General features: G+C 41.3%; 2 protein-coding genes across 4 annotated transcripts in view; both read right to left on the bottom strand.

Annotated features, from left to right (window-relative positions):
* CHPT1 (choline phosphotransferase 1) overlaps nucleotides 1–19,473 on the bottom strand; it is a 30,765-nt gene extending 11,292 nt beyond the window's left edge. For 2 of the 3 annotated variants that reach the window (XR_008493114.2, XM_054445769.2), the window contains exons 1-4: nucleotides 18,957–19,471; nucleotides 3,537–3,684; nucleotides 3,128–3,269; nucleotides 960–1,044 (exon numbers count right to left, since the gene is read on the bottom strand). Coding sequence is in view for 2 of the 3 variants with exons in the window: in XM_054445769.2 (XP_054301744.1) it covers nucleotides 960–1,044; nucleotides 3,128–3,269; nucleotides 3,537–3,684; nucleotides 18,957–19,229 (648 nt within the window). In the remaining variant the exon portion in view is untranslated. Of the gene's footprint in view, nucleotides 1–959; nucleotides 1,045–3,127; nucleotides 3,270–3,536; nucleotides 3,685–18,956 lie in introns of all 3 variants that reach the window. The other variant, XM_063646639.1, reaches the window with a different exon arrangement.
* Nucleotides 19,474–21,345: 1,872 nt separating this feature from the next.
* The window catches only part of MYBPC1 (myosin binding protein C1), a 106,999-nt gene continuing 101,023 nt past the window's right edge, over nucleotides 21,346–27,321 (bottom strand). The window contains exon 31 of the mRNA XM_063646637.1: nucleotides 21,346–21,427. Coding sequence (XP_063502707.1) covers nucleotides 21,423–21,427 — 5 coding nt within the window. The 3' untranslated portion in view covers nucleotides 21,346–21,422. The remainder of the gene's footprint in view (nucleotides 21,428–27,321) is intronic.

The raw sequence follows: 27,321 nt of genomic DNA, 5'->3' as shown, positions 1-27,321 counted from the left end.
ATTTAGTTAAATAACAAGGAGTGTGACTGCTGATCATGTGGTAAAACTATGTTTAGTTTTGTATCACTTACTATTTTTACTAGATATATAGCTTAGTGATTACATACAGTCTGGAATCAGTCGGTTTAATTCCTAGCTCCAGTACTTCTCATGTGTCCTTGGACAAATTACTTAATCACCCTGACTTATTTATAAAGCATAATACTAACAATATCTATTTTATAGGATTGTTCTGAGGGGCAGATAAAACTGATGGTAAATGTTTAGGAACATAAGTATTGAATGACTGTTAGTTGTTGACTACTGATATCCTTATTGTTATTCTTAACACTGAGCAGAAAGTGTGAGTCAGTTAGCCAGTATGGTGGACTTAGGTTGTGGTAACAGGACAATTGTTTCTTCAGAAATGTTCTTCTTTTGCAAAAAAGCTTGAATTTACGACAGTGGCCTCCTAAGAGCCAACTTTTATGAAAGTACTGAGGTCACCAAGCAGGCAGAAAATAAAAACATTCCTTAATATGGGAATCTTCACCTCAAAGTAGATTATAAAAATGCAGATTAACTACTTTCCTAATATTGAGTGACAAGTTTTAAATGTAAAATATTTTACTGGATTTATTTTTTAAATATTTATTTTATTTCACCCTGGAAAAAGTTATTCCAATGTGTGTTTTTTGTTGTTGTTTTTGTTTTATTTAGTATTAGGGAAATGAGGTTGTTTTCTTCTATGTGGCAATATATTCACGCATAGGAGGAAATGCCATAAGGTATATAGGATAATACACATTATAAAATGAAGAAAAAAATGTTAAGAAATGGAACAAATATTAAATACATCAATTAAAATAAATAAATAAATAAATACAATGCCAAGGATTTTTGAAGAAAATTAACAATGCAATACTTTTTCCTAAATATTTGAAAAGTACTTAAATATAAATTTAAATATTCAGATTTACCGTATAGTCCCACATTGTTGCTCCTCCAAATGCAGATAATACAAAGACAATCACTAAAGCTATCTGAATTTCAGTTACATCCACTCTAAAGAGGAAGGACAAAGAATAGATAAGGTGTTTGTAAATAAAATTCCTGAATATGGAGGTTAATCATGTATTAAATAACAAAGATGTAAAAATCTCTGTAGGCTTAGTTTATTTTTACCTTTACTTCCATTATTGAATTATCAGTTGACTACACTGTTAAGTTTTAAAAAGGTTACAGAACAACATGTGCTCACACATAGGTAACAGTATATGCAGAGGGAAAAAAATATATACCATATATCAAATTGCTAATAGTTATCACTGATGTTATAAAGACTTTTATTTTCTAATTTATGTACTCCTGTAAAGTCTGAAGTTTTTTCACAACAATTACCCACTACTCGTGTACATAAGGAAAAATTATAATAAAAACAACCATATGATTTAAGGCAAATTTAAACACTCCCAGGTCAATTTCACTTAAAAAGCAGGGAAAATTCCAATAGTCTTCTTTATTGAGGTACTAATAGCCACTATAGTTTTTTTAGTTTCCATAGACATTTTTCCCCTAATAAATATACTTAAATTTCTCAAAAAACCACTAACCAATCAGCATCAGTCCCTCTAGTCTGCATTCCCCTGAAGCTGTCACTCTTTCTCCTATGCTCCACGAATAAGCTCACTGAAAATTAGTCAACATTTGTAATTTTCTCCTCTCTTCATGTTTGTTGCTTAACCCACTGTAGTCTGGCTTTTGGCCCCATTATTCTACTAAAATTGTTTAAGGTAAATTGACCTTCAATTTTCAATTTCAATTAAAGGATACAAATCTAAGGGATACATTTCATTAATTATGTTGCATAACTTCTTTACAATATTTAAGATGCTGATCATACCCTCTCTCTTGAAAAGCTCTGCTGTGTTTTTATCTATTCCATGTTCTCTCCTGATTTTCCTACCTTGCTGGAGCTCTTCTCCCGCTCCTTCCTAGACTGCCTCTTCATTCATATCTTAAATGATGCTTTCGGAATTCCATCTGGAATTTTACAGTCCATGAACAATTTTATCTATATTTAAAACTACCATCTATATGCTAATGACTTCTAAATCCTTATCTCCAATCTACATTTTTTCCTGAGCTCTAGATTTTTATATCTGTCTACATACTTTACATCTCTGCCTGGATGCCCCAATGTCTTTAGATGGAGGTAATACCCACCTTACGGGATAAATGTAAGGAATAAATAAGATAATGCCTGTGAAGCTCTTAGTACAATGCCTGAAACATGTAAGTGCTCGATAGGTGGTAAATACAATCATTCCATAATTGAGAATCAACTGCCTGAAGCCTGCCCTCTGCTAAATGATCCATAGTTGTGAGCTTCTCCTATCATTTATCATTAGAGATTTTTTTCAGAGCTACTGTTTCTCCTTTTCAGCAATAAAGTGGGGCTAAAAAGAATCAGTAGACATGGGAAGCCAAAGCCAAAATGAGCAAATGACAAAGTTCTTCAAAGGATCAAACCGAGAGGGAGCTACATGAAAAAGAGGAACAGAGAATAGCATTCCTGCTTTGTGCACTATTTCCTGGTCTCTAAGAAAGAGGCACCAGAGGCAGATAATACCATCTAATGTTTCGCACTAGCATTTACAAGGTGCTTTTACATTATCTCACCAATTGCCTACCACAGTTGAGAGTCTCACAATTACCTGATGCTGGTGACTGTTGTCAAGGCGGGTCCCCTTTCTGGGCACACGAAGATTCGACCAAAAAAGGACCTTAGACTCCATACTGCATTATTTTATTATACGAATCAAATGCTTATTTAAGTACTGCATATCCCTTTTCTATATTATTCAGGTCCCTTAATTTTCTTTTAATCCTCTCTATTGTAAACTTGGGCTAATGATTAAGTTGGAGAAGAGGAGAAGAAAAATAAAATTATTATCAAATAATGTAACTATTTATAACATGCAGAATACCTAAAAGACTTAAGGTGTAGCATTTATGAGTACTCTGACGAATTAATTCAAACTACTGATTGAAGATTTGTTCTCCTTATTATCGATGAATGACATAACAGATTGTGCAAATGAATTCAATTATATTTTTTAATGTACAACTTAAAAAGCATACTTACTTTCCAAATCTCAACACGCCTGAAACATAAGTCTGCCAATGAGCGCAATAAAACACAAACATCCCAATAAAAGAGCAGAAAAAAAACCAATCAGGATGAGTTCCTAAGCGAGCGGCAATTGAAGCTCCCACTGCCATAAATACTGAAAGAAACAAAGTTTAAGAATCATTAAGAATTAAACATAATTTATGAAATAATTGCCCTATGCTGTTTAGAAATACAGAGCTCTAAGGAAATAATCATGGCATTAAAATAAAGTACACTTATCAAAATGAATTCTTGACGTACTTTTTAAACATCTCCATACATTTGCTCCCAAATGCATATCCATCCAAAAAACTGACCATTCAAACAGCTCTGTTCGTTTTATTTTTAAGGTATCATTAAAAAAAAAACTCCACTAATTTACCTGTGGAAAGAGAGTCACAACCATGGTCAAAGAGCTCCCCTAAAGGAGAACAAGAGTTTGTTCTTCTGGCTTGTTTCCCATCAATGGCATCCAGTGATTGGTAAATAAAAAGTCCCAGTGCACATAAAAGGTATGTCCAGTATGGTGCCTATAAAAAATGTAAATAAAATAAAGATTGTTAAGTGATAATAAGCTTTTCGAAAATAGCTCATCCTAAGGCTTCACACTTTGCAGCACCCCGTGTGTTATAAAGAACGTTTCTAACCCTCATTCTACAGATGAGAATTAAATTGAGAAATCAAATTAACTGCTTTAAGTCATCCAGGCAGAGGGTCACAGAAGTCCACAATGTGAGAAACACAAAGTTAAACAACTGAGTAAGGATCAGGACCCTGATCTTGATTCTTACATCCATGGCTCTTTTAATAGAATACTATGCATTATGCCACAGATTTGAAATTACTCAGTTAAATTTTTGCTGTGAAAAAAGACCTTAGGGGCCAACTGCCAACCTCTGCTTCCATTCACAATGGAGTATCAGGGACTAGATTTACTCTCCCACCTTATATAACTAGAAAGGCAATAAAATATATTTAAAAAAAAACAAAAAACAAAAAAACAGTTTTCAAACATTACAGGCAGTGCAGGCTTGTGATCCCTCACAGAAGGGAAACAAATGAGATGAGCCTTGCAACTGCTCCAGCTAACTTCCCAGAGTCAGTTTCCAGGCCACATTGCAGGTCCCATGACCAGAACGGAGTCCAGCGATCATGCTGTGTTTAAGAGAAACACAAAGTTCAGGAAGGTCAAGGCAATTAGGATTTGTGAGGCAGAGTGCCTGAGAGGACAGAGCTCACAGAGAGAGGAGCATAAGTTGTGGACGTCTTACGGAAGGGTATCTTTCAGTCTTCGGCTGAGAACTCACCTGTGCCTGAATGAGATGAAACTAACAAAGGCCAGGGAGAGAAGCACTGCAATGTTGAAGCTCAGACAATTCTCAAAGCTCATACATAGCTGGGACATTCATGTTCCCGCCAGGCAAAGCAGAAAGCCTCATTAATACTTGGGGCATTGGGTAAAGTTCTCAGAAGTGTACTGCCTTACCAGCAGGCATAAATTAATCCTAGACCGAAGGCTTCTCTGGACAGCCCTAACAAAACTTAAAATCCAGCCTCAAAAGTATCCAAGTAATTCCTGGCAACTTAACTACAGCCATCACAAAGTACATCTTAGGGAAAAAATCTAGTATCCCAAAGGTAAAATTCACAAGGTTTGGCATTTGGTAAAAAATTACCAGTCATGCAAAGAAGCAGGAGAATATAATTGACAACTAGGAGTAAAATCCATATAATCAGAATACAATCAGAATCAATATGAACAGAAGTAATAGAATTAGCAGATGAGGACATCAAAATTGTTATTATAAATATGTTCCACATGTTCAAGAAAGTAGAGGATAACAGGAAAATTATAAACAGAAATGGAAGAAAAGATTCAAGTGAAACCTTTAGAAATGAAAATTACAATATTTGAATTGTAAAATAAACTGGGTGAGATTAACAGCATATTAGACACCACAGAAGAAAAGATCAATAAGCATGTACCAATGGAAACTATCCAAAATGACGAAAGAAAAACGACTAAAAATAATTGAACTGTGCATCAGTGAGTGGTGGGACAACAGAAAGCAGTCTAGCACATACGTAACTGGAGTCTTAGAAAGAGAAAAGAGCGGATGGGGCATGAAAAATATAAGAAGAAATAAATGATGAAAAATGTCCAAAGTTGATGAAATCTATAAACCCACATGTCCAAGAAGCTCAACAAACCCCAAACAGAATAAATATTTTTTAAAAACCCATCAAGGCACATCATAATTAAATCAATGAAAACTAGTAGTAAGCAGAAAATCACAGGCCAGTTTCGGTGGCTCACACCTATAATCCTAGCACTTTGGGAGGCCAAGGTGGGCAGATTGCTTAAGCCCAGGGGTTCAAGACCAGCCTGGGCAACATGGTGAACCCCATCTCTACAAAAGATATAAAAATTAGCCTGGTGCGGTGGCGTACACTTGTAGTCCCAGCTACTCAGGAGGCTGAGATGGGAGGATCACCCAAGCCTGGGGAAGTCGAGGCTGCAGTGAGCAGTGAGTGCCACTGTACTCCAGCCTGGGTGACAGAGCGAGACCCTGTCTCAAAAAATAAAATAAATAAAATATCATATTCAGTTCCAACGAGCATGTTCTTAAAAGTTTATCTTGGAAACTGTGAAACAATTTAAGAAAGGGCAAACAGAAAACTGAGCAGTCATCATGACAGTACAAAAATGAAAAACAACACATCCCACCCAGAATCTTTTGAAAGAATCCCAAAGTGTCTTGCAGAGAACAATTCTGTTAACCGAGTAAATTCTTTTCAAACTAGTAAATTCTTTTGTAGAGATAAATTTTATTATGTATACAACATGATGTTATGGGATATGCAGATAGATGGAAACGGTACTAAACTGAAGCAAATTAACGTATCCATCATCTCACATAGTTACCCATTTTTTTGTTTTTGTGGCAAGAGCAGCTAAAATCTATTCATTTTACAGTTCAATTTTTTTAACCTATACCCCTCAGGTTGTACATCAGATCTCTAGACCTGATCATCTTCCAAAGCTGTAATGTTGTATCCTTTGACCTGCCTCTTCCCATTTCCTCCCCTTTATGCCCCTCTGCTCCTGATAACCAGTTTCATTCTGTATCTCTGAATTTTTTTTTTTCAGATTCTGTGTATAAGACAGATCAAGATCATACCATATTTCTCTTTCTGTGTCTGGCTTATTTCACTTAGCATAATGTCTCCCAGGCTCATCCATGTTGTGGTAAATGGCAAGATTTTGTTCTTTAGGGCTCAGTAATATGCCATTGTGTATACTACAGTTTCTTTATCCATGCATATGTTAACAGACACTTAGGCTGTTTCTGTATTTTGGCTATTGTGAATAATGCTACAATGATCACGGGAGTGCAAATATCTTTTTAAGGTGATGATTTCATTTCCTTTGGGTATAGTTTTACAGTTTTTGTTCTTATACTTAGGTATTTTATCCATTTTGAGTTTATTTTTGTATACGGTGTAACATAAGGTCCAATTTCATTCTTTTGGCCTATGGAAATCATTTTCCCAGCATTATTTATTGAAGAGACTATCCTTTCCCCATTGTGTCCTCTTGGGGCCCTTATCAAAAATTAGTTGACCATATCAAACTAGCAAATTCTTACCCATTTTTTCTACTATGAGAAATTGTTTTTAATTTTGATGATTAAAGGAAAGCAAAGTTACTTGTCAAACATATGTAAAATTGGATGTTGAAGTTATTAAAATTTCTGTAATGACAAAATGTCAGAGGGATCTTCCATTTCTCTATGTAACTCTTTATACTGAAAATCTGGATCTTCTCAAGGAGAATTCTAAAAGTCAATATTGAAAGCTTAATTCTGACCTCTGATCTGAGAAACCAGCTACAGGCAGGTCTCATGGTCAGGTATTAACAGAAATTCATACTGAAATAAATTTGATTAACCCTTACACCACAACTGGTGGTGACTCTGCCCCAAATTATATCCCACTCTTCATTTAGAAAAGGGAAATGAAGACTGTTCACCGGTTTAAAAGTGCTTCATTAGGATACTAGAGGCATTTAAATAGGGAGAGACTGGGAATGTAAACAGGGAAGAGAGGAAGTCTAGGCAGAAACCAAAGTTTCTGGCTGAAAGTGAAAGGTTTACTGGAGTCAGTAACTAGATCCATGTTCCCGGAACAGGTAATTTACAAGAGATAATATTGCAAAGGTAATGTGATCTTAAACAGTACAACAAAGGGCATTTCTTTTCTTTCCTTTTTTTGTTCTTGAGACAGGGTCTCGCTCTGTCACCCAGGCTGGAGTGCAGTAAAGGATCTTGGCTCACTGCAACCTCCGCCTCCCAGGCCCAAGTGATCCTCCCCCTCAACCTCCCAAAGTAGCTGAGATTACAGGTGCATGCCACCGCACCCAGCTAAATTTTCGTATTTTTGGTAGAGACGGGGTTTCGTCATGTTGCCCAGGCTGGTCTCCAACTCCTGACCTTAAATGATCCACCTGCCTCAGCCTCCCAAAGTGCTGGGATTACAGGCGTGAGCCACCACACCCAGCTGACAAAGAGCATTTCTAATGTATTATTTCAATTAATACAGAAATCCACAGAGATAGGGCAGTTATTATCATATTCTTTTTATTAAAGATGAAAGTGAAACATACGGAGGAGTGATAATTTACATCAAGGCAAGCACTTAGGCTGGGTCCAGGAACTAGATCGGGTCTTCCGACTTGCCCTTTGATGAGATTTATCCTACCACAGGCCACACAGACTGAGTGGAACTCTTCACCTGAAATCTTCACAAACTCCCTATTCCATCGAACTTGCTGATAAGCACTTTCCCCCTCACACAATACACTTTCAAGTGGCAGCAAGCCACAGGAAATGGTGCCAGCCACAAGAGTCTTTCTTTTAAACCCAGAAAGGCACAATCATGCCAGTATTTGGTTCACTCCTTTTCTAATTCTTCCCAAATCTTTCCAAGTTTTCCCAGTCTTCCCAAGGCCTCAGGAGCCAGACCTATCTTCTCTTTTTCCTTTGGTCAACACCTCCATTCCTAGGTGAAAGCGGTTAAATAGTTTGCATTTTCTCACTTTTTTTCTAACTTGTTATCCCTGCAAACAGGCTGGGATTTATTTGGCCAGGCACAGCAGAACAACTTCCTTCCAGGTATCCCTTTCCAAAAATGGTACAATTACAGATTAGACTTTTTTTTTTTCACACAGGTCTCGCTCTGTTGCCCAGGCTGGAGTGCAGAGGCACATGTTGTAACCTCAGACTCCTGGGTTCATGCAATCCTCCCACCTCAGCCTCCTCAGTAGCTAGGAATACAGGTGTGCACCACCATGCCTGGTTAATTTTTTAAATTGTTTGTAGAGACAGCATCTGGCTATGTTACCCAGGCTGGTCTCAACTCCTGGCCTCAAACTATCCTTCTGCCTCAGCCTCCCAAAATGCTGGGATTATAGATAGGCGAGTGACACCGTGCCTAGCCAGAAGAGACTCTTGATGGAAGCGGGAGCTACAGAGCCTCCCTAACTCAATTCTAGTTTCCATGTTAACTTATTTTCAAAAAAGTTAAATGTAAGGATGAAAAAGTCATCCTTGGATTGTGAATTATAAAGTCATAAGCAATGTTTGTTAGAAGAGATCTATTCCAAGTAGTAGAACTTCTCTAGGTAATATTCCATTCTAACATTTAAAGTTTTTATGGCTAGATGTGGTGGCTCACACCTGTAATCCCAGCACTTTGGGAGGCCAAGGTGGGCTGATCACTTGAGGTCAGTAGTTTGAGACAAGCCTGGCCAACATGGTAAAAATCTGTCTCCATTAAAAATACAAAAATTAGCCGGCTGTGGTGGCATACTCCTGTAATCCCAGCTACTCAGGAGGCTGAGGCACGAGAATTGCTTGAACCCAGGAGGCAGAGGTTAAGTGAGCCACTGCACTCCAGCTGGGGCAACAGAGTGAGACCCTGTCTCTAAATAATTAATTAAATAAATAAATAAATACATTTTTAACTATATAGTTTTCATAATATCTACTGTATCCAAATTTAACAATGTTACAAAGCTCTTTCCAGGTCAAACACAGAGATCTACATCATTCTTTTTAATGACTGCGTGGTATTCAATTATGTGGCTATATCATAATTTAAGTAATAGCTTCCCTAACAATGAATTTTACTTGATATATTAAATTTCATATAAATTTATTCTAGAAAACAAAATAACTACTAAAAATCAATCATAACCCCTTGTCATTAAAAAAAACCCCACTGATTAAAATTTAAATTGTTTTTCAATTATACACTGAAAAAGAGCTGTATAAAATACATATTTGGGAAATTTTAGCTTTTCTAGTTATTTGAATTATTCATAGGATTCTATTCATTACGGTATTAGATAAAACTAAATTATGATTTTAAAACTTCCTCAATGCTTTCTGACAACACTGTAACTATCGTATAGAAGCACAAACAAATTAAACTGACATCCTAGCCAGGAAGTCACACACTCCTACCATAGTCTCAAAGATACAAAGCTTATACTGGAAAAAAGCAAACAGCAAGTCTGATAGTCCATTAATTTACTCAATTTTCACACATGATTTACTCTTCCAGAAAACATCCAGAGGTGAACTGCACCTCTGACAAAATCCTGTATGCTCTCTGCATTCTCTGGAAAAAGGCCCCTAAGTATAAGAATCTTAACGTTTCCATATTAAGAGACGGAACTACGCAGTGACTGAAGGAGAAAGATTGAGGTGAGAGAAGAGGCATCTACTTCTCTTCTTCCTTACCCACAACCCTGTAACTCACTGAGAAACAGCACTAGTACCTTCATCTTGGTCTCCCTAATCAAAGCCACCTGCCCCCCACATACCCAATCCAAAACTCCAAAATTAACTCTTCCCCTTTCCTTGCCTTCTCACCTAAGATATTTCATTTTCTAAGGCTGAACTGATTAAAGCACAGAGAGGGCAAGGATTGTGTCTTTCTCACTCACCCCTACATTCCCAGTACTCTAGAACGTTACTCTGGCACAGAGTATATGTTTATCCAATATCCCTCAATTAATGGACCAAGTGTGACAATAAAGGTGTTTGTGCAAAAATAGTTTTCTATTTGTATTACAGGAGATTTAGGAGAGAGCCTTCATGTGCTTAGTTTAGGAGCACATCAGGGTGCACATGAGTTTAGGACTAGCTCTTCTGGCCACTCCTAAACTAATCTTAGAAGACGTAAAAGATATAGAATGACCACAAGCTCCTTACTCACTGATAAGAGTCTCTTCGCAGCATAACTCTCAATCACCTACCTTCATACTCCAGCTCCATTCCACCCACAAAGTCCTCTTGTTTATTTATGACTTCATACCGTCTCATGGCTTTTTCCTTTCTAAACACTCTTCTCACCCAATTCAGCAAAGCACTCAAGTGCCCCCTCCTTCAAGGACTGCCTGATACACCTCTTACTCCACCTACAACTTCATCTAGGGAGAAATCAAAGGACACAAACCTACCTATCTCCAGTCATTCCATTCCTACCTACTCTCTTAAAAATACACCTTCTACAAATATTTTTCAGGGTTAAAGCAGTCTTTGCAAATATATAGGCCTTCTGTTGTACAAAATATGCTCATTAGATGGTTAGTACCTCAGGTATACAAATATAAGGAACTACATGACAATGATGTTCATGACTTTATAACAATGCACTGTTTCTGTTGTCTAGTTTCCTTGACTTTAAATGATTTCACAGGTAACAGAACAAATTTAAAAAGCAAAGCTTTGAAATTATCATCTTTAGTTAATGAAGTAAAGATCTAATTTAACCAAGGGAAGTAATTCTACATAAGTCATTAATTGTTTCATAATTATAGCCTCCCATTTTTTCAAATAAGAGTTGTGTAACTCCATTTTCTGTTGCTATAACAGAATACTAGACACTGGGTAATTTATAAAGAAAAGACTTACTTGGCTCACGGTTCTGGAGCCTGGGAAGCCCAAGAGCATGACACTGGCATCTGGTGAAAGCCTCATGCTGAGATCCACTGAGCTCACTGGACAAATTTCACTTACAGCCTCAAAATATTGATTTTTCTGGAACATGTTCTTAGGTCTTCTCTAAATGAAAATGCTAGACTAGATAGTTTCTGAGGTATGTTTCAGCTCTAGATTGATGTGTTCTCATTTGTATGTGGCCCTATCTTTCATATTAGAATGTAATCCTCTCATGGGCATAAGACACGTATTCTATTTCTCTTTCTTTTTTTTTTTTTTTATTGAGACAGAGTCTTGCTCTGTCACCCAGGCTGGAGTGCAGTGGTGCAGTCTTCGCTTACTGCAACCTCTGCCTCCCAGGTTCAAGTGATTCTCCTGCCTCAGCCTCCTGAGTAGCTGGGATTACAGATGCCACACCTGGCTAGTTTTTGTATTTTTAGTAGAGACGGGGTTTCACCATGTTGGTCAGGCTGGTCTCAAACTCCTGACCTTGAGATCCACCCACCTAGGCCTCCCAAAGTCCTGGGATTACAGGCATGAGTCACCACACCCAGCCACGTATTCTATTTTAAAAAATCTTCTGTAGGAGCTAAATACGCAGATGATGAAAATCAGGCTGGGTGTGGTAGCTCACCACTTTTGAAGGCTGAGGCGGGCAGATCACTTGAGGCCAGGAGTTCGAGACCAGCCTGGCCAACACAGTGAAACCCCGTCTCTACTAAAAATACAAAAATTAGCCAGGCGTGTGGGTGCACGCCTGTAATCCCAGCTACTCGGGAGGCTGAGGTGGGAGGATCACTTGAGGCCAGTAGGCCAAGGTTGCAGTGAGCCAAGTGAGACCCTACCTCAAAAACAAACAAACAAACAAAACAAAAAAGCAATGGGAAGAATACATGCCCCAGGTTTTTCTTGCAGAGTGGTTAGGGGCATAGACTCTAGACTCTACTTGCACCCACATTTGCTCTGCTACTTACTGGCTAGATGAGTTGGATGAATTACTTTACAGTGCCTTAGTCTCTCCATTTGAAAATGGTAATAATCACTGCTCCTCTCTCATTGTGAAAATTAAATGACTTATCACATGTAAAATGTTTATTAAAATGCTGGGCATAAGGAAGGAGCTCAGTATTTGTTACTGTTACTGTTATTACTGATACTCCATCAGATAATTTTAGGCGATCTGTAGGTAAATTTTCATTTGAATGTTTATGTTTATTTTAATATATTTTGAAAAAATGTAATGTATTTTGAAAAATAGGGCCAGGTGCGGTGGCTCATGCCTGTAGTCCCAGCACTTTGGGAGGCTGAGGTGGGTGGATCACCCGAGGTCAGGAGTTCGAGCCCAGCCTGACCAACAAAGTGAAACCCCATCTCTACTAAAAACACAAAATTAGCCAGGCATGGTGGCGCACACCTGTAATCCCAGCTGCTTGGGAGGCTGAGGCAGGAGAATCACTTGAACCCAGGAGGCAGAGGTAGCAGTGAGCCAAGGCTGCACCACTGCACTCCAGCCTGGGCAACAAGAGTGAAACTCCATCTCAAAAAAAAAGAAAAATAGCATATCATATCTATGATTTTATAAATATTAAGTCAGAGTAAGAGTCTAAGTTTTTAAGAGTTGATTTAAAGTTGACATAAAGAAAAATAGTAAATAAAAGCAAGTATAGATAATATATAAAAGAAAAAATCTTCCCAAACTAGGAAATACTAGAACTATACAATGTTCATTACGTAAATTTTTATACTGAAAAAAAAAAAAACAACTCTTTGCTTGAAATGGCCTTGGATGAATTGACATCTATGCAGAAGGGAATTAGATAACCAATAACCATTAGGTCAGCTGGTAACAAGAAGATTTCAATTATCCAAACATTGACTTCTTTCTTCATAAAAATAGAAACTGCATTTCTAAGACAAAGGAAGAAAGGACATTAGAAGACATATTGTGCATATGTGAAAAACATGTAATACTAGTATGCTGTTAAAGGTAGACTTTCTACCCAGACAGGTGACTCTTAAGATTTTTTTTTTTTTCATTTCATTATTCCAGGGGTCACAAGAGATTCTACGATTTTTAAAAGAGAATTTATGGAGTTTCTAATAGACTGCTAACCTGACTCTGGAAGACATAAGAAGTAGAAATGACTGATTGCTCCATTCCTGCAACTGCTCTAACCCAATAAGTGCCTAAGATGTGCTTATGACGTTGTTTACTGGGAGCCTGTGATGGGCAGGGCGCTTCTTTGTTTACGGAGGGAGGGTTCCCACCTGAGGCCTGGGGAGGCTCCAGAGGAGCCTTGGTGGTCAGAAAAGGTAAGACCATTCTCTGCCAAGCCAATCAGGAAGGCCCTAGGGGCTTACTGGTTTCGACCCAGACCTTTGGTCTTGGCTCAGTTTAGGAACCAGCATTTGAGAAGAGCACATCCATTTTTAGGAAATTAGGCAGGTTATAAGCTGCAGCAAAGGAAACCAGACAGACATCGCACATAAATGCAGTTAAACCAGCACTTCAGGGCCAACGGGGTTTTCTCATGACCTGATAAATCTGTACTTTGAAAGGTGGCCTTTATTTTTATATTTAGTGTGAATCATTTTGGTTTTCTTTCTTCTTTAATACTTATTAGGGTTCTTGTTGAAAATGCCAGCCTGTCACTGTGCTAAGGGGAACAAAAAGAGAGAGAGGTGTGAAGAGAATTCCCCTGAGGTCAAATCTATCATCCACATCAACTGTGCTGGGTTGCTTCTGTTCTGTTCTTTAACTTCGCAAAACCCAAGTGGTCTGGTTGTAGCCTTCTACCCCAATCAAATGCACCAGGAGGAAAATTTAAAGCTTCTTCTAAATACCACAATGCCATGTTTTATCCACACTTGAACCAGAATTTGAAAGGAGAAACGGTTTTATTCTTTAGGAATTAAGTATAGTGAAGCCATAGGAATCAAGGGAAGCTACCTCCACCTTATCTGAAGAGTCTCCTTCTAGATGGCCGGGCACTAAGGGTGAGGCAAGGAGGCACCATGGCTGCAGAAGTTAAGGAGACATTCATTCTCACAGTCCTGCAAAGGCCTCTTTAAATTTTGAGTCCTGGCTTGCCTCACCCTAAGTCCCTCCCTGCTTCTATCTCCTGGAAATCTGGAGTTTACATTTTGTTTTAATGAGAGAGGTCACGCCCTTACAAGAGTCCTGCCTTAATAAATGATACTTGAAAAGTTACTGAGCTGGTTTAAAAAAAGTGGGAGTAAAAGAGTGATTAAAAAGGAAATATACTAGATCTCAAAGAAACCAAACCTATAAAAAAAAGTCTGAGTAGGAATCTAAAAGTTATTTCGTTTTCTTTCTATTATTCCCCCCCAAAATAACTCTTCAATATGTAATACAAAGGCAATATGTAGTACAAAGATAACCTTAAGAAATGGTTTATTCTGTTTAAAATATGAGTTATTTAAATAAGTTATTTCAACAGAGAATAAACCATTTCTTAAGGTGTTTCTGGCATGCTCAGGTATACTTACTTTTCAGTTCAACTCTTTATCATCATAAACACAAGAAATGCATTAATTAATGCCCTTTGACCTGACCTTAAGCTAGGCACCTGTCCCTGCTATAAACATATTCTTAATAAAGACACTGACATGGATTTATATGCACAGATCACGAAGACAGGGCAGAAACACTTAATCAGATATGTAACAGAGAATGGAGTAACAGTTTATACCAGTCAAACACAAGTGCATGGAGTTAGTAGGAGAGACTGCCACTAGGCTGGAGTTAGAAGAACTAGATTCAAATCACTGGGTTGTCACATATATAAATGTAGGAGTTACATTAAATAATCTCTAAGGTCCTTCCAAACTCTAAGAATCTGTGATTCTATTTTAAGATTAGGTAGCCAAGGAATGGGGGCCAGGGACTACCTACTTAGGGTGATGTTCAGAGAGAACTGCTTCATCAAAGTGAGGAGACAAAGTTCTTGTTTTCTCCATTTGCCCTAACACTTGCTTACTCTGCTTAAAACTACCAAGGCCAAACAATTGCTAGGTATTTAACCCAAGAACATCTAAAACTGAATAAGGGTTGAAAAACATCATCTCTTGACATCACATTGTGTTATTTCATTCCTGCAGCCAATAATTTAGAAAACAAATGTTTGTTTTCTAAATTATTGCATCTGTTTGACGCAAAATTATAGGCATCTGTTTGATGTAAAGCACTGTGCTACAGAGATTATACAAATGAACGAGCAATTGCTGTCTGAACTTCAAATCTGGTAGGTTGTCCTCTCAATAAGGACACAGATAACCAAAATAAAATGGTGAAGATCCACAGGAGAGCTACAAAGCCCTACAAAGGAAGCACAGCTTCTGGCTTGGAATCCTGGCCCCCACTTAAAGGTATATCAGTTTAGAAGAGGTTAATTTTCCTTCAGTTTCCTCATCTATAAAATGAGGATATTAATAGTACCTTATTCATAAGGTTGTTGAGAGGATTCAATGAGAGAATAAAAGTGACTTAAAATCATCCCTGATACACAGTAAATACCCAGTAAAAGTTAGTTATTGTCATTATCATGGGAATTCAGAGTGGTTGATTTGACTTAGGAAAAGGAAGATAACTTTCATAAGGATATAGTGTTAGAATTGGGTGTTGAAAGATGGGTACATAGTTGGATAACTGGTACAGAAGAAAGGAAGAGGAAGGGGAAAAGAGAGGGATAAGAAGGAGATAAATTCTCGCTATAGTAAGAAGTTCAATTTGGCTGGAGTACAAAGTTCCTTAACGGAAATGACGGCATGAAAAGCAGTTTGCAGAAGCTAAATATAAATCACAATTTTTTTCTACTAGTTTCCCTTTATCCCCAGTCATGTTCTAGAAATTAGCATCATACTTAAAAACATATCAAACGTTATTATTCATGCACTCAGTATTAAAGCCTATATGAGTAGCTAAGCCCAAGCATCTAAATCCAAAAACCGTATGTGCTTTTGCTGACCCTTTCTGGAAGCAATCTGTCAAGTCTGAAAAAGCACTAAGAATTCTTAAGTCTGAGAATCAGAAAACAAGTCCCAAGCCAGGTGAAAGTCACTTAACATCTCTGGGCTTCAATTTCCTCTTATGAAAACATATACTACTGTTGCGTCGGGATAGACGGACAGAAGAAATATTGAGGTGGTACGAGGGCCATTGGAGGAAGCGGAAAACTTGCTAACCTCTTTGGCTGATACAAGACACAAATGCAACCATGGATGTGAAAGCACTCTACATATTTGTATTATGTAAAACATAGGATCTTTTTATTTTTGAAGTCATACCAACTCAGATCTGAATCCTACCTGATCCAGTCATTTGCTAGTTCTATGACCTTAAGGGAAAATAGCCAGAAACTGCTACACTCTTCACACTATTGCTGGGCTTTCACCAAACAAGCAATGTGGATCCTGTAATGGCGTTTCCCCTCCCTGCATCAGTCACTCAGAAGCATATGCAGGTTCTAATGACATACATTGCAGAAACTCTTGTTTTTAACTCTCATTTCCCCTTCTTGGGCCATTTGATTTTGCTCTTTATTTTTAAATGCCTCCAATCTCCACTTTCCACCCTTTTTTTTTTCACATGAGGCTGATCCTAAAAACTAATTAATCATAAATGTACCTCTTCCATCAGGCCTCCCTTTACCTCCCTAAGCAGAAGCTCTTGACTTTTTTTGTATGCCCTGCTCTAAGTGTTCAACAAATGCTTCTTAAATTAATAATAACATTGAAGAGTCCACAACTTAACTGGCCGATATCAGAAACATTCAAATGCTGTTAGCTTAAACTGGACCCAATCAAAACTAAATTTTATTATGTGTTTTCAGGATGTTGTCTAATAACAGCAATATTTTTAACGTGTTGAGTAATATTTTTAATTTGTTAGGCACATCACAATCTTTTACATTTATCTGCATATATATCATTTGGTCCTCACTGCATCCTTGTCAAGTTGTTTTGGCAGGCATTATTTTCTATTTTATATGTGGGAACACAGACCCAGCAGGTCTGTGGTGGAAGAGCCAGTTAGAAACCAAGACCTCCAATTCCAACCCAGCAATCCTTTCATTCTAATACACTCCCTCTGGTAAATTCTAGAAACAGGCAGCAAAACAACCAAAAACTAAAGCAGCTTACTTTTTCATATGTAATATGTAAATGAATAGCAATGGCAAATGACAATGGGAATGTCTATTAAGAAATATATAATAAGCCTGGCACAGTGGCTCACTCCTGTAATCCCAGCATTTTGGGAGGCCGAGGCAGGCGGATCACTTGAGGTCAGGAGTTCGAGACCAGCCTGGCCAACATGGTGAAACCCCGTCTCTACTAAAAATACAAAAATTAGCCGGGCGTGGTGGCAGGCACGTGTAGTCCCAGCTACTCAGGAGGCTGAGGCAAGGGAATCACTTGAACCCGGGAGGCAGAGGTTGCAGTGGGCCGAGATCACCACACTGCCCTCCAGCCTGGGGGACAGAGCGAGACTCTGTCTCAAAAAAAAAAAAAAAGAAAAGAAAAGAAATACATAATAAGCATATCGATCCATTGACAAGATATTTTAAAATGTAGGCTCGATCAAATTTTTGTTTTTAAAGGATGCATGAGCCTGGCCAACATGGTGAAACCCCGTATCTACTAGAAACACAAAAGTGAGTCGGCCGTGGTGGTGGCACGCGCCTGTAATCCCAGCTACTTGGAAGGCTGAGGCAGAAGAATCGCTTGAACCCTGAAGGCTGAGGTTGCAGTGAGCCGAGATCGAGCCACGGCACCCCAGCCTGGGTGACAGAGTAAACCCCTGTCTCAAAAACAACAACAACAAAATGGATGCATGCACGGAGGGCATGAAATATTTCCACTGTATTTCTGTTCATCCAACCTCAACCCCCATGAGTCCTCCACAAGGCCTACACTCAAATGATTATAAAGGGACTTCACTATTTGGAGCAGAGAATAGAAAGTAATGTCACAGAATGTGCAATGTAATATTTATCCCACGTAGCAAAAACTATAGATGGGAGTGAACTCCGCTCTGCCCCCATCCCTCCACACTCAGCCCAAAGGGTGCTTCTGATGAACAGCTATCCAAAGCCTATATTTACTCCTTATTTTGTACAAAGGTCAAATGTAATTATTGCTAATAAAATGTTGGGGTTTTTTTAATCCCTAGGTTGTGATGACAAAAAAATTATTGCCTTGATAACATTCCAGTTTGTTTTTCTTGAAAAAGTCGATGAAGCAAAGAGGAAGTTACCTCTTAACTCATCTTTGATCAGTGCTACCAGTCATTTCAAGATCACTAGCTCAACCTTCCAGAAACGAACGGTTACGAAAGTATTCAAAGAGCGTCTCGGGCTTGGCACAAGTCCCTGTGCCAGGCAGGACGGAGATGGGGGTGTTCAGTCCCCAGTGTGCAAAGCACCCGACAGCGGGTCCATCCCACAGGTTGGCGCCGCATGGGATAGCGGCTGGGCAGGCGCCCTCCGGCCCGTCCGCGGCCGTGGGGAGGATCTGCGCGGACATAGGACCTGTGGCAGCGACCTTAACAGCCCTCCGCTGCCCAGGGGAGGCTCGGGATGGTCACGGGATTGGGATAGTGGCGTGACAGTCTCCAGGCGGCCCAGGGCGGACACCGCCCGGGGCAGTGGCCAGTCCGCCCCTCCGGGGCCCGGGAGAGGCTCAGCCGCGCGTGGGTCCGCCCTTCTCCCGGCGCCTCCAGCGACCCGCCCGCAGCGCACCTGGGGCCGGCTCGGGCGAGCGGCCAGCCCTACCTCCTCGGTGGCCGTGGGACAGTAGGAGATGAGCACGAGCGTGGTGACCACGTTGACGGCGAGCCCCAGCAGGGTGATGGAGTTGGGGGCCATCCAGAGCGGGATCCACTGGAGCAGCCAGGTCCAGTAGAGCTGCAGCGGCGGCTCGAGCAGCGAGACGCCCGCCGCGCTGTAGCGGTGCTCCTCCAGTCGCCGCAGCTGCGCCGCGCTCAGCGGCTCGCTCAGCGCCCTCAGCCAGCGCGGCGCGGACCTGGCCCCGGCGCCTGCCGCCATGGCCGCCTGCGGGCCCCGTCGCCGCCACCGAGCGCAGCCCGCGCCTGGCGCTGGGGGCAGGGAGAGGTGGAGGGAGGGCCTGGCGGCCGGAGCCTGCGACTGCCGGGCTGGACTCACCGGTCGGGCCCGCACAGCGGAGGTCGAGGTCAGGCCGGGCTGCCCGGTCCCGGGGCCCCAGCCCCAGAAGCGGTGGGGCCACGGCTGCGGCTCGCGGGTGGGGCGGGGCCTCGGGTGGGGTCCGGCTGGGGGCGGGGCGGAGGGGGTCGGGCTAGGGGCGGGAAGGCGGGCGCCGCGCTCGCGGGTCACCCTCGGCGCCCGCCAACGGCAACTTGTTATGGCGCTCAAGGTCCCTGACTCCCCAGGGGCCGGCTGCACTGCGCCTGAGGTCTGATTTCTTAACCCACGGCGTCGGATTATGCCCTGAGTTCGTCTCCTCGCGGGCTGCACCGCGACTGAGCCGGTTCCTCTCCTAGGGGTGGGAACACGACTCCGGTCGCCCAGTGTTAACCACTGCAGGACCACGCTGCCCGCAGAGCCTGGGGGTTTTCGTGTGAGAACACAGTTTTGCAGGGCTCGGGTCACGGTGGTGACGGCCCCATCTGTCCTGCTTGGTAAAACACACAAGCACAATCCTCCCTTTCTGTACGGAGGAAGGCGGCCCTGCCGTGTAATCGCTCTAGAGACCCATCACTGCGGATTCAGAGACCAACGTTTTGAAACTGAAAATCAGGGCTTAGAAACACTAACAAGGAGACCGTATGGCTGAAATCACGATACCTATTTTCTTCAGCGCATTTGATACCAACAAGGGTGGATATTTTTACACATACTCTTCCCTGGAATAGAGGGTAGGAGTGTCCTCCTCCTGCACGGGGGAACAGGCTGGCTTGCCACATGCATTGCTAGGTCACCGGCCCCTTATCTCACAATGCACTCACTTGGACAGGGGACATCTGTCATAAACATGTTCTGTTGCACAACCTGAGACAGGCCTGTCACTTGCTTTGCTCTTCACTTCATGGTTCTGATCTGCACGCACTTTCTAAGGCCTAGGACAAGCCAGAAATTGCTTCCAAGACACGTGTGGCGCAACTTCTATCAGCAAGTGCAGTTTGCCTCACGGGCTTCGTCAAACACTTGGCACAGGGGTCCACAAACTGCTGCCTGTGGGCCAGACCCAGCCCACCACTTGTTTTCCTACAGCCCTCCAGCTAAGTATGGTTTTGACATTTTTAAATGATTGGAAAAAAATCAAAAGAATACAATTTTGTGATGTGAAATTATATGAAATTCAAAGTCCAGTGCCACGAATAAAGCCATGTTTATTCCTTACCTATTGTTTGGCTGCCTTCATGCTACAAGGGCAGCAGAATTCAGTTGTGACAGAGACCATATGCCTGGCAAAGCCTGGAATATGTCCTACTAGGCCCTTTAAGGAAAAAAGTGGCAACCACTGCCTTAGAGCAATGAGGGTGCCTACAGACCAAGCGTATATGTTTTAGGAATATGGATCTCCTCATCTTTAGTGTGAAAAACGATGCTGACAAATGCAGGAAAGGAAATGGAATGATGGAGATCCACTTTTAACAATGCTGGTTTATGTGCAGTGAACTTGACAGTAACTACTTTTTAATTTACCAATGCCATGAACAGTCCAAGGAAAAAATCCTTTTCCAGATTAGCAGATTTCACTGTATTAAAGATAATTTTTAATGTACATCAAAAGACATCATCAAGAGAATGAAAAAACAAGCCATAAACTGGGAAAAGGTATTTCCCTCAAAACCCACAATGAGTAGTACCCAGATTATGTAAAGAACTCCTAACAATCAATCAGAATAAAAAATAATCAACTGGGCTATGTTCAGGAGAAGCCCTGGAACATGGTAATGTTCCAGGGTGCACTTATGAACATGAATGAATTGCATAAGCATATGTTGAATGAAAAAAAAAGTAGCAGGTGTACTAGTCAGCTTGGATTGTCATAACAAAATACCATACACTGAATAGCTTAGACAACAGGAATTTATTTCTCTCTCACGTAAAAGAAGTATAGAATTGGCATTCCAAGACTGGTACGCTGTTTCCATGGTCATCAGGAACTCAGGCTCTTCTGTCTCTCTGCTCCGATATCCTCTCTGACTTGTATTTATAAGGCCATCTCATGATTCAGAATGGCTGGTGAAGCTCCAGTCATCCTATTTGCATTTCAAGCAGCAGGAAGGAGAAAGAGGAGAAGAAAAAAAAAAAGGTAGATATCACTGGCTGGTGAGCAAACTGGGGTGCCTCTCCAAAACTCCCAAACAACACTTCTCCATACAGTAGTCCCCCTTTGTCCCTGGTTTTACTTTCTGCAGTTTTAGTTACCCACAGTCAACCACAGTCCAAAAATATTAAATGGAAAATTCCAGAAATAAACAAAGTATGAGTTTTAAATTGCATGCCATTCTGAGTAGCATGATGAAATCTCACCCAGTCCCACTCTTCCCCACTCAGGACTTAACATCATCTCTGTCCAGTGTATCCCTGCTATATAAGCCACCTGTCCTTTATTCATTTATTAGCCATCTTGGTTATTAGAAACAACATAGTACATATAGGGTTCGGTCATAGTTTCAGGCAACAATTGGGGGTCGTGGAATATATCCCTGGAGATAAGGGGACTGTTGTATTATGTATCTCATTGGCCAGAGCTAAATTATGTGGCGTATCCAAGTGAAAGTGTTAGCTAGGAAGAGTAGATGGTTACAACCACTTGGAAAACAACCTGGCATGATCTAGCGAAGTTGAAGATGCATATACTCTGACACCACAATTCTGATCCAGAAATAGATCCTAAAGAAATTCTTGCACATGTATCCTAGGAGATAAGTATAAGAATATTCATGACACCTTTGTCTGTACAATAACTAAAAGCTGTAAATAACTTATATGTCCACTAATATTGAATGGGTAAATAAACTGGTATTTTCAAGTAATTTAATATTATATAGCAAGTTTAATATGGCAGTAAAAAATTAATGAACTATAGGTGCACTTATGAACATGAATGAATTGCACAAGCATATGTTGAGTGAAAAAAAAAGCAGATGTATTAGTCAGCTTGGATTGTTGTAACAAAATACCATAGACTGAATAGTTTAAACAACAGGAATTTATTTCTCACAGTTCTGGAGGCTGGGAAGTCCAAAGTCAAAGTGTGTTTCTTAGTGAGAACTCTCTTCCTGGCTTGCAGATGGCCACCTTCTATGTCTTCACATGGCAGACAGAGAGAGAAAGGGAGGAAGCTCTCTGGTGTCTCCTTATAAAGTCCTTATAAAGGCACTAATCCCATCATGAAGGCCCCACCCTCATGATGTCCAATATCCTAAAGGCTCCATCTCCAAATCCTATCACATTGTGGAGGATTAGGGCTTCAACATATGAATTGGGGGTGGAGCAGGGGCAGGATACCATTCCGTCCATAGCAGCAGGTCATAGGCAAAATATACACAGTATTATTTTACTTATATAAACTTCAAAAACATGAGACTGCACTTTGCAGTTCCCATGTGGCAAAGCTATGAAGAAAAGGAAAAGAATTATAAGTACAATCCTGATAGTAGTTACTCCTGATAGAAAGGAAGGGAAATGCAATTATAGAGGTGCACATGGCAAGTTTCAAAGGTATTGGTAATTTTTTAGAATACAGCTAGGCAAACTACAGCAGCCTTAATGGAATAGAAGTTTATTTTTCCCACATCGATGTCTGGGTAGGCATGGTAGGGCTACATGGCAGCTCGATGGTGTCAGAGACACAGATTTCTTCCATTTTATTAGTCTGCCACCCTTCAGATGTTGCTCTTGTCCTTGTGATCAAAAATGGCTGGCCATGACTCCCAACCAACTGGAAAGGGAAAAAGAGAAAAGGCTGCTATGCTCCTTTCTTCTGAAGGCCATGATCAAAGGTTGCACACATCACTTCTGCTCTCATCCCACTGGCCAGAACCTGGCCATATGGCTGCTATGCCTAACTGTAAAACAGCCTGCAAATGCAATCTTTAGCCAGCCAACCACCTGCCCAGCTAAAATTTCTTTTATTTGTTTGTTTATTTATTTATTTAGAGACGGAGTCTTGCTCTGTCGCCCAGGCTGGAGTGCAGTGGCTCAATCTGAGCTCACTGCAACCTCTTCCCAGGTTCAAGCAATTCACCTGCCTCAGCATCCCGAGTAGCTGAGACTACAGGCACGTGCCACCACACCCAGCTAATTTTTGTATTTTTAGTAGAGATGGGGTTTCACCATGTTGGCCAGGCTGGTCTCGAATACCTGACCTCAAATGATCCTCCCGCCTTGACCTCTTAAAATGCTGGGATTACAGGTGTGACCCACCACAACCAGCCGAAACATTTCTATTATTATTGAAAAGTGAGAGAGTGGATATTGCAGGGGGCCATCAAGCTGTCTCAATCACACTTTTTTAACTGAGTAGTAGTAACGTGTTCATTTTACTATTATTTATGCAATCTATATAACTATATATCCACATAGATATAGTTGGCATATTTGTGTATTTTGCAAATATGAAATGTCATAATTTAAAAATAGTGAAAGTAGGCCGAGCATGGTGGCTCACGCCTGTAATCCCAGCACCTTGGGAGGCCAAGGCGGGTGGATCACGAGGTCAGGAGATCGAGACCATCCTGGCTAACACGGTGAAACCCAGTCTCTACTAAAAATACAAAAAGTTAGCCGGGCGTGGTGGCGGGTGCCTGTAGTCCCAGCTACTCGGGAGGCTGAGGCAGGAGGATGGCGTGAACCTGGGAGGTGGAGCTGGCAGTGAGCCGAGATCGCACCACTGCACTTTAGCCTGGGTGACAGAGCGAGACTCCGTCTCAAAAAAAAAAGTGAAAATAATAAATGTAAAAACCATTTTTAAACTACTCATCATGCTCTAAATTGAATTTTCCATGTGCTTCTTTGCTGAATTTTTGGAAATTTCAAATTAATTCAAGACATACTAAGGCATATTTATTTCTTCTACCTCACCCCACTCTAATATACTCTAATGTCAAAAAAGTATATTAGAGATTTCCTATTATTTTATTTCTTGAATCATGGCTCCCCTCCATTTTCATGGTTTGTTACATAGTGATTGATATATACAATGTTTCCCCCTTATCTCGAATTAACATAGTAGCTCACATTTATGAGTTTCTATCCTATGCCAAGCACTGTTCTAAACATCAGGAGTTATTTCAGTTACTCCTCACAAACTCTGTGAGGTAGACCATTGTTATCCCCATTTTGTGGATAAGGAAATTGAAGCACAGTGAGGTTCAAAAACTTACCCATGGCTGCACAGCTAGTGTAGTGGTAAAGCCAGGATTCCAGCCCGTGTAGTCTGATTTCAGAGCTTATGTTCCCAACGACTGCAAAACGCCACCTAATAACTTGCACGTATTAAATATAGGATTTTAGTGGGTACTTTTGTCAATATGGAACAGTCTAGTGTCTATATATCATGTTGGTTTTGTGCCATTCCAGTCCATTCTAAATATTATGAAAAAATTATTATACTAAATTTACTAAAACTAATAAAATATTCCCTTGTTCAGAAGCCTTTGATTAAGTCCAACTTCCCTCACTTGGCATTTGAGGGCCCAGTCTACCCTCCTAGTCTTACCTCCCTAATATCTCTTCCCCAGTTCTCCTCCCTAAGTCTCATGCTCCAGTTGTGTGGGCCCATTGGCTGTCCCCAAACCCACTCTCATTTGTTCCCTGTTGGGGAGTACCCTCGATCCATTATTATTCCTAGCACACTGCCCATCACTCAAATTCCACACTTAAATTCTGCCTTCTCTAAAATGACCTCTCAGACTCTTCCAGTTTGATCCCTCTTTACTCCCACACAACCGGAGCACTTTGTACCTTGTAATGCAGACTTTGTTCAGTTATTTGTGTATTGATCAGCCTCCCTGCCCAGGTCATAGAGTGTCAGACCAAGCCTGCACTGAGTGTGCTCCTCAATGCCTGGCATCCAGTAGACATCCATAATTTAAAATATATATATATTAAAATGATTACAGACACACAGGAAGTTGCAAAAATAGTACAAAGAATTCCTTGTATACCCTTCACACAGCCTCCTCCTATGGTAACATCTTACATTTCCATAGCACAATAAGGATGCATAGATGTTTATTTGATGGTTTAACTAAATCTCATTCCTTTCCCAAAGGAGAAAGAACATCTTGATTTAGGCTCTCGGTTTTACTACTAGTTATTTTGTGTAACTTTCACTCATATTTCAAATCTTCCTTAACATCCTCAATCTCTAGGCCAACTTTCCACAAAATATTAAATCATGTCATATAGGCAGATTAGGCACTGTTGTGTGTGAAATAACCAGTTAGAAGCCCATGGACTTTCATTGGTTTGGAAGGAAGAGTGGGTTGCAATAAGAAATCACCTGGCTATGAGGAGCGCCTCTGCCCGGCCGCCCATCGTCTGGGAGGTGACGAGCACCTATGCCCGGCCACCCCGTCTGGGAAGTGAGGAGATCCTCCGCCCGCCGCCACCCCGTCTGGGAGGTGAAGAGCGCCTCTGTCCGGCCGCCCCGTCTGGGAAGTGAGGAGATCCTCTGCCCGCCACCACCCTGTCTGGGAGGTGAAGAGCGCCTCTGCCCGGCCGCCCCGTCTGGGAAGTGAGGAGCGCCTCTGCCCGGCCGCCCCGTCTGGGAGGTGAGGAGCACCTCTGCCCGGCCGCCACCCTGTCTGGGAGGAAGTGAGGAGCACCTCTGCCCGGCCGCCACCCTGTCTGGGAGGAAGTGAGGAGCACCTCTGCCCGGCTGCCCCGTCTGGGAAGCGAGGAGTGCCTCTGCCCGGCCACCCCATCTGGGAAGTGAGGAGCGCCTCTGCCCAGCCACCCATCGTCTGGGATGCGAGGAGGGCCTCTGCCCGGCCGCCCCGTCTGGGAGGTGTACCCAACAGCTCCGAAGAGACAGCGACCATTGAGAACGAGCCATGATGACGACGGCGGTTTTGTTGAAAAGAAAAGGGGGAAATTTGGGGAAAAGAAAGAGAGGTGAGATTGTTACTGTGTCTGTGTAGAAAGAAGTAGGCATAGGAGACTCCATTTTGTTCTGTACTAGGAGAAATTCTTCTGCCTTGGGATGCTGTTGATCTATGGCCTTGCCCCCAGTCCTGTGCTCTCTGAAACATGTGCTGTGTCAACTCAGGGTTAAATGGATTAAGGGCGGTGCAAGATGGGCTTTGTTAAACAGATGCTTGAAGGCAGCATGCTCGTTAAGAGTCATCACCACTCCCTAATCTCAAGTACCCAGGGACACAAACACTGCCAAGGAAAACCAGAGACCTTTGTTCATGTGTTTATCTGCTGACCTTCTCTCCACTATTATCCTATGACCCTGCCACATCCCCCTCCCCGAGAAATACCCAAGAATGATCAATAAATACTTAAAAAAAAAATAAAAGAAAATTCCAAAAAAAAAAAAAAGAAAGAAATCACCTGGCTAGAGGCCGGGCGCAGTGGCTCACACCTGTAATCCCAGCACTTTGGGAGGCTGAGGCAGGCAGATCACTTGAGGCCAGGAGTTTGAGACTAGCCTGGCCAAAACAGTGAAGTCCAGTCGCTACTAAAAATACAAAAATTAGCCATGTGTGGTGGCATGCACCTGCAATCCCAGCTACTCAGGAGGCTAAGGCAGGAGAATTGCTTGAACCCGGGAGGCGGAGGATACAGTGAGCCCAGATCATGCCTCTGCACTCCAGCATGGGCAACAGAGTGAGACCCTGTCTCAATCAATCAATCAATCAATCAATCAATCACCTTGCTAGGCTTGCATTGCAGTAGAATTTTATCATCAGGGCATCAGGCTATCTGTGTGAGTGTTTAGAATTCTGAGCTTTAGCTACACAGGCTTGGGTATTTGTGATAAGCATAGTTTTATGGTATAATACTTGCTTTACTTGCTTGGGTTTTATATTTTATAGTTTTGTATTTTGAGACTCTAAAGTCTAAATTTTAGGGAACTATGGTACTTTACAAAATACATGGGTAGATAGTCAGTGTTCAATAATAGATCGACTAA

The sequence above is a fragment of the Pongo pygmaeus genome, chromosome 10 (genome assembly GCF_028885625.2).
Source record: "Pongo pygmaeus isolate AG05252 chromosome 10, NHGRI_mPonPyg2-v2.0_pri, whole genome shotgun sequence".
Taxonomy (NCBI): Eukaryota; Metazoa; Chordata; class Mammalia; order Primates; family Hominidae; genus Pongo; species Pongo pygmaeus.
The sequence above is the reverse complement of the archived record's forward strand: the minus strand, read 5'-3'. Positions and strand labels throughout refer to the sequence as shown.